This window comes from Lissotriton vulgaris, chromosome 2_1 (genome assembly GCF_964263255.1).
Source record: "Lissotriton vulgaris chromosome 2_1, aLisVul1.2, whole genome shotgun sequence".
Lineage (NCBI taxonomy): Eukaryota > Metazoa > Chordata > Amphibia > Caudata > Salamandridae > Lissotriton > Lissotriton vulgaris.
The window spans coordinates 750161357-750173806 of NC_141687.1; the positions used below are offsets into that span (position 1 = coordinate 750161357).

At 44.5% G+C, this 12450-nt stretch overlaps 1 protein-coding gene across 2 annotated transcripts in view; it reads left to right on the plus strand.

Moving 5' to 3' along the window:
- LOC147731087 (uncharacterized) overlaps positions 1-12450 on the plus strand; it is a 654619-nt gene that overhangs the window by 292031 nt on the left and 350138 nt on the right. For both annotated transcript variants that reach the window (XM_086956052.1, XM_086956053.1), the window contains one exon: positions 962-1327. In XM_086956052.1, coding sequence (XP_086812178.1) covers positions 962-1327 — 366 coding nt within the window. The remainder of the gene's footprint in view (positions 1-961; positions 1328-12450) is intronic.

The following is a 12450-nucleotide window of genomic DNA, read 5'->3' on the forward strand; positions in this document are numbered from 1 at the left end:
TCATTCTTCCATCCATAGGCAGGCACTCATCCATATACTCAATTAGTCATTCTCACATATGTTTGTGTGGATGGGTGAGTAAGTAATCAACGGAGAAGCTCTGTCACTGAGAGCTTAGACATATTGGCTTTCACAGTAATTTATTAAACAAATTTGCACTGTTTTGGTGTGAGATGTGAAGCAAATAATTTGGGCTAATAGTTATAATAGCTTTGCATCACCTTTGTGCCGTGCAAGGGCGACGCAAAACTAAAGTCAGATTTATCAAGCCACGCAAGGCCACCTTGCCTGGCACTGCATGGCTACATAAATCTGAGGTAATGCATGGATTTTGACGCATTCCCAAATTTACCATTATTAGTAGACCTGGGAACACATCAAAATGCCACACGTCCCCAGGGGAGGCATAACAAGTGGAAACATCTTTATTTCTCGTTGCTTTCACCCCTTTCTATGTGTGCTGCATTCTGCAGCACACATAGAAAGGATTAGGCCTCTCAGGATTGATTTCGTGCGGGAAGGTGTCCCTTCCTGCCCAAAAACAATCCTGCTTACAACTCAGGCACCTTTGCACCATGGTGCAAGGGTGCCTTTGTTGGGGTTAGACTGCCAAAAGCAAAGGGTAGCAGTGCTCTGTATGATGTTAAACACAGTGCATTCCCGTCATTTCCCTTAGCGGAGCAAGGTGATTTGCTGTGTTGCACTGCAGTAAAGTATGATAAAGATGCCCCTCAGTGTGTTGCAGTGTCGCAGTCTGTGTTATTTCTGTTGTGTAGTAGCTAAGATACGTTCATGGCTTGAGTTTTCTATGCGATTGTGCAATAATTAAAAATATTGACCCGAAGGTATTAATTCTCCCTTTCCTCCATTTTGAAAACGGAAGCATTTTAGATACACAATCTACACCTCCTTAAGTTAACCTAAGTTTTCTTACAAAATAATGTTTGAATTTCTTTATCAGGGCCTCCAAAGGTGTCTGCAATAATGAAGCCTCCAAGAATAATTCATCAAGAAAGTATGACGCTGACCTGTCCAATTAATGGATTTAAACCAAGACCAATAAAACTCACATGGTTAAAAAAGAGCCAAGACATGGAGAAAGCGCTTGTCGAATATGACTCGGTCAAAGATGAGGTCAACTATTTCTCTGAGAACTATTCACATACAACAAGCGAGACTCCTTTCAGCGATGGAACCTTAAGCATCATGAGTGCATTGAGCTTTGCACCGTCAATAACAGCAGACAATCAAGCAGAGTTCCTTTGTAGGATCCTCCATTATGCAACAAAGGCAGAAGCTGAGAAGACGCTCACGCTTTGTGTGACAGGTACATTATTTGTAAATCACATTCGGTGTATTTCTTATTTTTATGATCTGTGACTTTCACCACATCTGTAAATAGAATGTATTCCATGCAGCACTGCAGACTTCCAGAGCTTAGGAGTGAAGGGGAAAACATAAGTCGAGCTCTGCTGGAAAGTCATGTGTATGAGATGCTGACAAATACCATTGAATATTGAGCACTGCGGAGGCAGCACTTACTGGAGTGCATGGCGTCTGCTGCCACTGATGTTTATTGATAGCTGGGGCTGCAGCTGTTGCGATAAGCATGCCACCACAACTCAATTAGAAGGGTCTGTCCCAAGCATGCTTCAGTGGTTAAACCATTCTGTCAAAACAAGAAAAACAAGCATTTGCAATGCAATAGGTCTCGCATTAGGAAAGTTTGAGCTATTGGTATTGTAAATGACAATTTTTTTATTTATGTGTTGGTTTTGAAAATAGCGAAATTAATAGCTTTGTCATTTACAATGCCAATAGTTATAACTTTCGCAAATGTGACACCTGTAGCATTTGTAATGCAATATGTGTTGTAATTACGTGACTTAGATGTATTGATATGACAAATAAGAATGGCTTTAAAAAATTTTTTAAGAATGAATACTTAAATAAAAGTTATTGTAATTTATAATGGCAATAGCTTAAACTTTTGTAAATAACTTTTGTGAAGATTATGTTCAGTGTATTTTATTGTGATGAAATTCCAACAACAGAAGTGAAATATTAACTTATTTTTGTGACATTTGTAATAAAGCTTGAAAGATTGAGAGAACATATTTGAACCAGTTGTTGTTGAATGGTTGCACAGACTGATGCGGTGGTAGCGCATAGTGATGTTGTGGTGCCCCAGAGTGATGCTGTGGTGATGCGATAGATAGAGTGAGGGCGATAGATAGAGTGATGGCGATAGATAGAGTGAGTGCAAAAGTTGTTATGCTATGTTTTGTTGTGTTTTGTTATGATATGCCATGCTTTGTTTTGTTATGCCATGCTATGTTTTGTTATGCTATGTTTTGTTGTGTTTTGTTATGCTATGCTGTTTTGTTTTGTTATGCTGTGCTTTGTTATGCTACGCTATGTTTTGTTTTGCTAATCTATGTTTTGTTATACTAGGTTTTGTTGTGTTTTGTTATGCTATGCTGTTTTGTTATGCTGTGCTATGATTTGTTATGCTATGCTTTGTTGTATTATGCTATGCTTTGCTTTATTTTGTTATGCTATGCTATGTTTTGTTATGCTATGTTTTGTTATGCTATGTTTTGTTATGCTATGTTTTATGTTATTCTATGTTTTGTTTTTGTTATGCTGTGCTTTATTATGGTATGTTTCGTTGTGTTTTGTTATGTTATGTTTTGTTATGCTATGCTATGTTTTGTTGCGTTATGCTATGCTTTATTTTGGTATGCTATGCTATGTTTTGTTATACTATCCTGTGTTGTGTTTTGTTATGATATGCCATGCTATGCTTTGTTTTGTTATGCTATGTTTTGTGTTGCTGTGCTATGTTTTGCTATTCTGGGGTGTGGTTGTGTGTGTGGGGGGGTTATGTGTCTGTGGGGTTGTGTTTGTGTGTGGGGTTGTGTTTGTGTGTGGGGTTTTGTGTGTGTGTGTGTGTGGGGTTGTGTGCGGTTGTGTGTGTGTGTGGGGTTGTGTGTGTGTGAGTGGGGTTGTGGGTGGGGGTTGTGTTTGTGTGGGTGTGGGTATGTGTGTGTGGTTGTGTGTGTGTGCGGTTGTGTGTGGGGTTGTGTGTGTGTGGGGCTGTGTGTGTGTGGGGTTGTGTGTGTGTGTGAGGTTGTGTGTGGGTGTGTGTGTGGTGTGTGTGGGTATGTGTGTGGTTGTGTGTGTGTGTGGCTGTGTGTGTTGGGTTGTGAGTGTGTGGTTGTGTGTGGGGTTTTGCGTGTGTGTGGTTGTGTGTTTGTGTCATGACCCCGCACATAGCAAAAGGAAGGCTGCAGGAAAAAAATCGCATTGATCTGCCAAGAACCTCTTATCTTATCCACTTGTTTAAAAATCACCCATTACTTTCTGGAAGTCGAAGTCAGCAGTGTCTACGCTCCGTGTTAGAAAAAATGTTTGAAATAAAAAATGAATGTGTATTAACCTAAAAAATGTGTAAAACAGGTGAGACATGGCGCACATCGACTCGCTAAAGACAGCTTTCTTTCCAAATGAAGTACTCCCATGTCCTGTGGAAGCCAAATGCAGCCGGGGAAGATTGCTTCATTTTAAAAGGAGAGAGCATGAGGGTCGCTGCGTAAGAGTGCATGTCTACTCTGAGAATTACATGAGCAGCTGAAAGCCGCCAAATACTCATGTGGTGGCACTCATGCAAGAAATTCTGAGAAGTCACAGCCAGCTCATAGGTCACATGGAAAACTAAAGCCTTCTAGTGACTCGTGAAACTGGAACTTTAATGGGAATGTCATGACCCCGCACATAGCACAAGCTCTCGGCATTGCTGTAGCGGGTTTGTGGGGTTGTGTGTGGGGGGGTTGTCTGTGTGGGGTTGTGTGTGGGGGTGTTGTCTGTGTGCGTATGTGTGGGGTTGTGCGTGTGGGGTTGTGTGTGTGGGGGGTTGTGTGTGTGTGGGAGGTTGTGTGTGTGGGGGGTTGCGTGTATCTGCTGAGGACTTGTGTGTGTGTGGTTAGTTGTGTGTGAGGGGGGGGGTTGTGTGTGTGTGGGGGGTTGTGAAGGGTCGGGCCTGTGGCTCGGAGAAGGGGCTCAGTTTCCCGAGGGAGGGCTACTGCATGCTCGGCCCAGATGTTACAGTCTGCTCGAGAGTCTCTGGCACCATCAGAGATGGAGATAACATTCGTCCTGGGGGGTTAATACTAGGAGGGCAGAGCAGGGGGGGGAGAGAGGGAGGAGGGAGATCACAAACAGAGTGTGAGAAATTTAAAACAAGCCGCACAGGACTAGATGCTTGACCGCCATTATTTAAGATGTAAATAAAAAATAAAAACAAGTCACTAAGGGCTGCATGCAGGGGAGAAACTGTTCACTGAACGGCACCTAGTTCGCTACATAAGACCACAGTGCAGGGGCCACTCTTTTCCACTGTAAACAGGTAGGGATCACGATCTCAATGGCAGGCTGACTGGCACCACAAAAACCTATGGGTATAATCAGAAAGGGGGGAGGCGAAGGGGGTGTTTTGCTTCAAAGAAAACCTTAGCACGATTGGATCCGTATGTATACCTTTTTGATTTATTAAAAAAAATTAACAGAAACCTAACACAAGGCGTCTGTGCAGCAGCGCTATGCTAATAAAAGTTACACAGATGCAGTTTTGCTAAAATAAATACTGTGCAACCGGCCAAATCACACACGCTACCTTCTTGATTAGAAAAAAGCCGAAAGATAATGCGCGGCATCCATGAAGCGGACGCCGTGCTTATGAAATCTAAGCTACATTAGAACCATGCCTTGGGGAGAGGATGTAGTCTCACAGCCAGACTGCCGACTTTGGAGCTGAGGGGAAGTCATAAAAAAAAAAAAGTGGAGCATGCGCCACGATGTGATGGGAGTGCAGCTCTGAGAGTCACAATAGTGCATGTATACACGAGAACCTGTGGCGCACACTGTGTGCTCATGGTGGAAGTCCATGAAGACGTAGAAAGTGAGCCAAGGCTACAACAACACATGAAACCGGACGTAAAAACAGAAGGAAACTAAATTACTGGGATAGCCCCAGAGCAGCGAAAAGTGCCCCAACCTGAGGTGTTGTGGACAAGAACCGAGTGAGGTGGCAGTTAGTCTCTGATATGTACAGCCTCTTTGCGTGGAGTTCAGGGCAGGTCAAAAAGAGCAGTTTTGGCGAGGGGTTGGGAATGTAAGTAGTGCTCGTGTAAATAATGACGACGGAGCAGCTGCGGCGAGGGTAATGTAGTGGTGCTAGTGTAAAACGCTCCAATACCTTTGTGTTGATTTCGTGCTTAAAAAATAAATACCGCAAATCACTGCCGGCCTCCGACCAGGAACTCAGGCAGGCCGGCGCGACAACAGGAAACAGGAAGTAGGAGGGCGGGAGCCTACCCCGCCTCCCACGGAAGAGCCGCGATTGGACGGAGCCGCCGTGTTTGGAGCACCGGAGCAGGCAGGAGCCTACCCTGCGCCCCGGTGCCGAAGGAGGGAAGAAGAGTCCTGCTGCCGGGCCCTGCAGCTGAGGAGAGCCGCCGCACGAAGGAAGCCGGTGAGTGGGTTGCTGAGCGGGGGGGTGGGTTGCTGAGGGAAGCATGTGCCCGCGCGAGGGCGGGCGGGCTTTGTATGTGTGCGTGCGTGTGTGTGACTGTGGGGGAGGGGGGTGTGTGTGTGTGAGCGAGTGTCTGTGTGCCTGTATGTGTGTGCCTGCGTGTGCATGCGCTCGCCTGTGTGTGCGTGCGTGCGTGCATGCAGAGGGGTGGGGGCTGCCTGCCTGCGTCTGTGTGAGCAAGGGCTGTGAGTTACTCTGCGCATGCGCGGGTCAGACGCGTGCTCCCGCGGTGAAAACTGCGAGGAAAAACGCTCGTAACAGATTGGTGTCCTCATTCCCAATAACGGGCGACAAAAGGGTCTGAGCAGACACTCTCAATGCTCACGCATTGAGAGTAAGGTCTGCTCGACCTAAAAACACTGTGACAAATATTTTAGAGTTTGGAACAACAATATAACCTATATCTAAGACCTTAATCCCATACCACTGCCAAAGTATGGTAAAAACCCATGACTGCCGTTTAACCTTGTAAAGACAGCTATTAGTCAATCATATACTGCCTAGTATTGACATGTCCTGCGGCATACCACGAATTTACTACAGTATACCTTGAACCAATATATATTACTATGGACCAGATTTATCATTGCTGTGTGTTGCCCTTGCTTTTTGCATGATGTCGCTAGAAGAATACAATACTTAAGTCAAATTTACCAAGCAATGCAAGGCCACCGTGCATGGCCCTGCATTGCCTGGAAATCTGGAGTAACAAGGCAGTGCAAGTTGCATTCCTCCTTTTTCCTTCCTGCACAAACAAAATCCTGCCTGCGACACTGGCACCCTTGCACCATGGCTCAAGGGTGCTTACGTTGGCGCTAGACAGCGGCGAGTGTGCCAGCGCAAGAACAGGAATGCGTCATATCTTAATAGATGTCTTGGGTGCATTTCGGCCCTCTCTCTGTCACACAACGCAGTGCTAAAAGGTGTTTTGCTGTGTTGAATGGCATTTTAATAAATTTACCCTATGTGTTTTGTGACTTATAACATTAATAGTACCTAACTATGTTAGATGTCGTGCAAAAAATTACAGTTTCCTCTCCATATATTCTACATTCCTGACAAATTTAATCCACATCTTCATCCTTTCAGCTATTTTTGCACTATGTCTGTTTAAACTAAACTAAACTCTACAACAAGCCACTCCAGTCCACTGTATGACACCTCACTCCATTGTACGATACACCACTCCACGATATTCCACTCTATGACACTCTAGGCCACTGTAGAAAATGCCTCTCCAACCTAACACAAACCTCTCTACTTTAATACATGCTTCTCCACTCCGTGACATGGCACTCCACTCTATGTAGTGCCACACCACTCTATGACATGATATTCCATTATACTCAAATCCACTCGAACATCACAGTTCACGCTACGCCACTCCACTTTGACCCTCCACTCTAATATGCTATACCACATGCCACTCTGACATGCCGATCCACTCTACTTTACCATATAACACTACATTCTATGCTAATCCTCTGTACAACATACCACTCCACTTTACAACAGTCCAATCTACACCACACAACAGTATGCTATTCCACTGTATGCCACTCCTATATAAGCCACTCCGCTGTATGCAGCTCCACTCTATGGCACTCCACGCTATTCCAGTCTATGTCACTCCACTCTCTGCAACTCCCCTTTATGCCACTCCACTCTACATAAATCCACTCTTTGGCAAGCCACTCTACTATATATGACACACTACTCAACTCTACAGCCCTCCAGTCTACGTACGGCACTCCGCTGTAGGCCACTCCACTCTACTCTTCGACATGCCACTCCACTCGATGTCATTCTACTGTACGGTATTCCAATGCATGCCACTCCACTCTATGCTAATCCACTGTAATCCACTCCACTTTTCGCTATTCCAGTGTACACTATTCCATTATACCCCACTCCACTCTATGCCACTCCATTCCATGCCAAGCCACTCGGCCGCACTCCACTGTACTTTATGCCACTCCAAGCTATGCCACTTCACTGTACACCACACCACTCAACTCTATTGAAAGACATGCCACTTCACTCCGCTGTATGCCACTCTTCTCTACACCACTCTACTATACAGTATTCCACTGTATGCCACTCCACTCTAAGCCATGCCACTCCACTCTACACCACTCACTCTGTGCTATTCCACTTTACGTCACTTCAATCTACTTCAGTCCAAGCTACACTACTCAACTGTACACCACTCCACTCTAAGCCACTCACTCTATGGTATCCCACTATAGAACACTCCACTGTTATCACTCCACTGTACGCCACTCCACTCTATGGTATTCCAGTGCAAGCCACTCCACTCTACGCCACATCACTTTATGCTATTCCAGTGTATGCCACTCCATTCTACCCTACTCAGTTCCACTGTACTCTGCTTTATGACTCTGTACTCCACTCAACAACAGTCTATGCCCCTCCATTCTACCGCACAATACTCCACTCTATAGCACTCCACTGTACAACATTGTACTCCATTCTATGAGAGTGTACGGCACTCTTTTTTAATCCACTGAACCGCACTACTCCACTCTTTGCTATTCAACACAACTTCCACTGCGCCACGCCACCCCACTTAACTGCGCTCTACTCTATGACACACTATTTCACTAAACTCTACTCTAGTACTCTACTCTATGACACTCAATTCTATGACACTCCAAGCCACTCTACTCTACCACGTTGTGCCACATTCTACTGTACTCCACACAACTCTACAACACTCTAATTCATTGCATGTCACTCAACTCTACTTCACTCTATGACACTTTCAGACACTCAATGTCACAGCAGTTCACTCCATTGTACGACACGACATTCCACTCTATGACACTTTACTCCCCTCCATAGTATGCCAGTCCACTCTACTCAACTCCACCCTACTGCATTCTACAACAGAACACTCCACTCTATCACACTTTACTCCACTCTACTCGATTATGCAATACTTTACCCCACTATGCGCCATTCTATGCCCCTCCACTCTACACTGCTCCACTCTATGACACTCTAAAAGACTTTACTACACTCTGTGTCACTGTAAGACACACTATTCCACTGAATGCCACTACACACTACTGTACAACACTCTACAGCACAACACTTTCAAAGACTCTACGACACACCACTGCACTTTAGTGTTCAACACACCACTCCTGTTTATGATAGTTTTCTCAACTCTATGCTATGCCATGGCACTCTACTGCACTCAACGCCACTCCACTCTATGACATTACTCCACTGTTTGCTACACCACACCACTCCACTCTACTGTATGACACTACACTCTCCTCCACTGTACTGTGCTACTCTCTGCTCAACACTGGGCTCTACACAAAGGAAAAGGTTAAACCGTAGTTATAGTTAGGAAAGCTTTATTTATTCTTTCTACACAAACCAAACTTAAACTACCGAAACATACAAATTAAAAAAAATTGTTGTACCGTAAATCTATAATTTAAGCACCACCTTTAATTTACTATAACTTTATTTATTCTATCTCTACAAACCAAACTTAAACTACTGAAACGTGTGCATTTTAAAATTAATTATACCTTAAATTTATAACTTATGCACCACCTTCAAATTATAACTCACGCTGAAAAAACCTTCTCACCTAATCATCCAATTCACCCCACTACCTGAAAAAATTAGACATTTTATGTTTTTATGTTCATTTCTTTTTTTATATTATTTTAAAACATATTAAAAACAACACTTTTACTTTAAATCAAATTTTATTTCCAAATGCTTTATTAGGGAATTTCAACAATAAAGTACCGTTTTAGAGTACAGCATGAACCAATACGTACTTCAAGTGACATTTTACATTGTGTTGGTTAGGAAGCATCGAATAGTACACTACTCTATAAAGCTACACAAGAGTTTTGACTTTTGTTTCCAAAAGAACTGCTATGAAAGCTAGTTGCCCTGGCAATCTTCCCAGTAACAGGAAGAGGGGTCGAAAGCAGTGGAAATGAGTGAAAAAAGGCAGAGGGGGAAGCCTGACTAGTGCATGGTAATGGGGTGTGACAGCGGTGAGTCTCTGGGTTTGAAATGTGATCCATCTCAGAGGAAAAGGAGTGGGCAGGGCATGTGTCATTCTGTATGTCCTGGATAATTGAGGATGGGGGTGGGGATCATTTCTGTAGATATATGTTTATGGGTGGTCATAGCTGTCTAGATATAGCATAATTATGTTACTTGTTGAAAATGATATTGTCCTGGCTTCTAAGGAAAAAACCTAAGCCCACTAAGTGTGGTAAGGTAGGGCTTTGTAATTCTTCCAGTCACAGAGTATCATTTTGCACCCAGCATAAGTAGTATGTCTAGTAAAAAGAGCTCTGTGATACTTAGTGGAAGAGGAGGGGGTAATAATCCAAGGGCCCAGTGAAAAGAGGACTGTCATTAAATTAATGTTGCTTTGAAAGATAGCATTGATGGTCCCTTGGATTCCTTCGAAAAAGGGGTGAAGAAGTTTACAAGTGAATAGCATGTGATCCAGATCTCCAGTTTTGTCCGAACAATTCCAACATTTATCTGATTGCGACATGACTTAAAGAGTTTGTCAGGGGTTTAAGAGCATCTGTGTATCAGCTAATATTTGCATTGTTCAGTGGTGGGTGAAATTTTCAGTTTGGTTACGAATCTCCAAATGAGAACCCAGCTGTGCTCTGTAGGGATGGCAATGGCTAGTTTGATGGAAGATACAGTCTATTTGTGATGAGTTAGGAGGTTTGTTTTGGGGTCATCTCTCTGTCGAAGTTTGTACAATTTTGAGGCTTGATAGATATTAGTTTCAACATGTCTTCAATACTTGAGCTCCGAAGCTATGGAACTCTATGCTCCTGCATCTTAGAACCCAAAATAATCTACTTCCGTTTAGGAGGGACCTCAAAACCTGGCTGTTTTAGCTGTACATAACCAGCTGCATTCCTCCTCACTCTGTATTTTTGATAGTTAAGCGCTAAGACGCCACGGCATACACGCACTCTATAAAAACCCTCATTTCATTTCATTTTATTTCATTTCAGGGGAGCGGGTTCAAAAAGCCCTGATTTCTGTTAATGCCCACTCTAAGTCGGAGGATGTGAAAGAACTCCCTGCTGGGTATATCAAAATTTTGTTGTATTTACACAAAGCATACAACATTTTAAAGATGGATACAGTAGTAAAACGTTTCAAAAGTGATATACCTACTTTCAATATATTTTAGAGACTTCTAGCAGCAAATTCCCTACCTTAGAATTAACCCTAGGCATCAGATTGGATCCGGAAATTTCAGAGCAGTACCCCTGCCTGCTGGTAGGTGTCGTAGTTTGGGTCAGCATAAATGTCATCGGCACTGGGATTGACTTACGTGGTACGTAGCTAGGCAGCACCTCGGTGTGCTAACCTCATTTCTTTCCTTTCTGCACCAGATAGAGCAGATCTGTTAAGTGCTACCCCTCAGTCCCTTTTTGACTGGTGTTTTGTTTACTTTTTGTCAACCACTTTTTGAGAACTACCTTTCTCCTGCGGTGACCGGATGTCCTCCAAGAAACCGTCTGGTTTCAAACCATGCAGTGTCTGTCACAGGTAGATGTTTGTGACAGACCCCAACTTGGTCTGTCTATGCTACATCGAGAAGGACCATGACTCTAAGGCTGTGACAGCTGCTGCGCCATGAACCCCAAGGTGCTAAGAGCAGGCCCTCTCAAGGTCCTTGCCGCCCCTTGTCCTCAACTCCAAAAAAGAGCAGGACACCTGTCCCGGTGTGGTCCAGAGCCATGAAATGAAATGAACATGGTTTTCATAAAGTGCATGGCTACCTGGGAGCATCCCAACAGTAATCAGAGCCAGTGCCCTTTGTCTTTAACAAGGCCTGGAACAGGGGGATGTATTTGAGGGGTATGACAATCCTGATGAACATCGCGACCCATTGGATGATACCGAGGACAGCAGTTATGAAGATCAGGCGGATGCCAGTAGGATAGACACCATACCAATATAATGGCCTGGTCTTCTCTTCTACTGTTGCTACAGGGGAGGGGGGCTCTTTTGCCATGTTGGTATGTAGGGAGGCTGCATTCTATGGACCTTCAGTTGCCCTCAGTGGTAGTCAAGACTAGCGACTTGACAGAGATGCTTCAGCCGGGGACTACCTCCTCCGAACCCTTGCACCCCTTTAATAAAGCCATCTCCGACGCCTTCAACAGGGCCTGGTCCAAGCCCTCACAGGGGCTCTTGTGCCCAGGACTGCTATCCACCGCAAATGCCCTGCTGCTGGGGACCCCAGCTTCTTCACCCGGCACTCTAATTCAGAGAGCTTGGTGGTCTAGGCCTCCACTTCCAGAATCAACCCTGGCACTTTCCCTACCACTCCCTCAGACAGGGAATCCAATAGGATCGATACCTTTGGAAAGATAATTTTCTCTTCCACCAGCCAAGCACTGCAATTGGTGACTAGCACTGAGGTCAGTGAATGCAGCGTGCCTCTTGGGCTGCTGCTCCCCTACAATCTGGGACTCAGTTGATCAGGGTCTGCCTATGGTCTCGGAGGAGGCCCAAGCTATACTCTTTCAGGCTATTGCTGATGGAAGGGACTTAGCAAATTTTGCCATCTGTTGTGATCTGGATATGACCGAATTGCTGGACAAAGTGATTTATACATTGGTGGCCCTTTAGTACCACGCCTGGCTGAGGACTACTGTTTTTTCTGGGGATGTCCAAGTTTCGCTTGTGGACATGCCCTTTGATGGCTCCTGTCTCTTCGGAAATAAAGAAGACTCAGCGTTAGACCTCTTAAAGGACTCCAGGGCTATGGCCAGGTCCTTGGTTCTCTCCATGGCCCCTCATTAGCC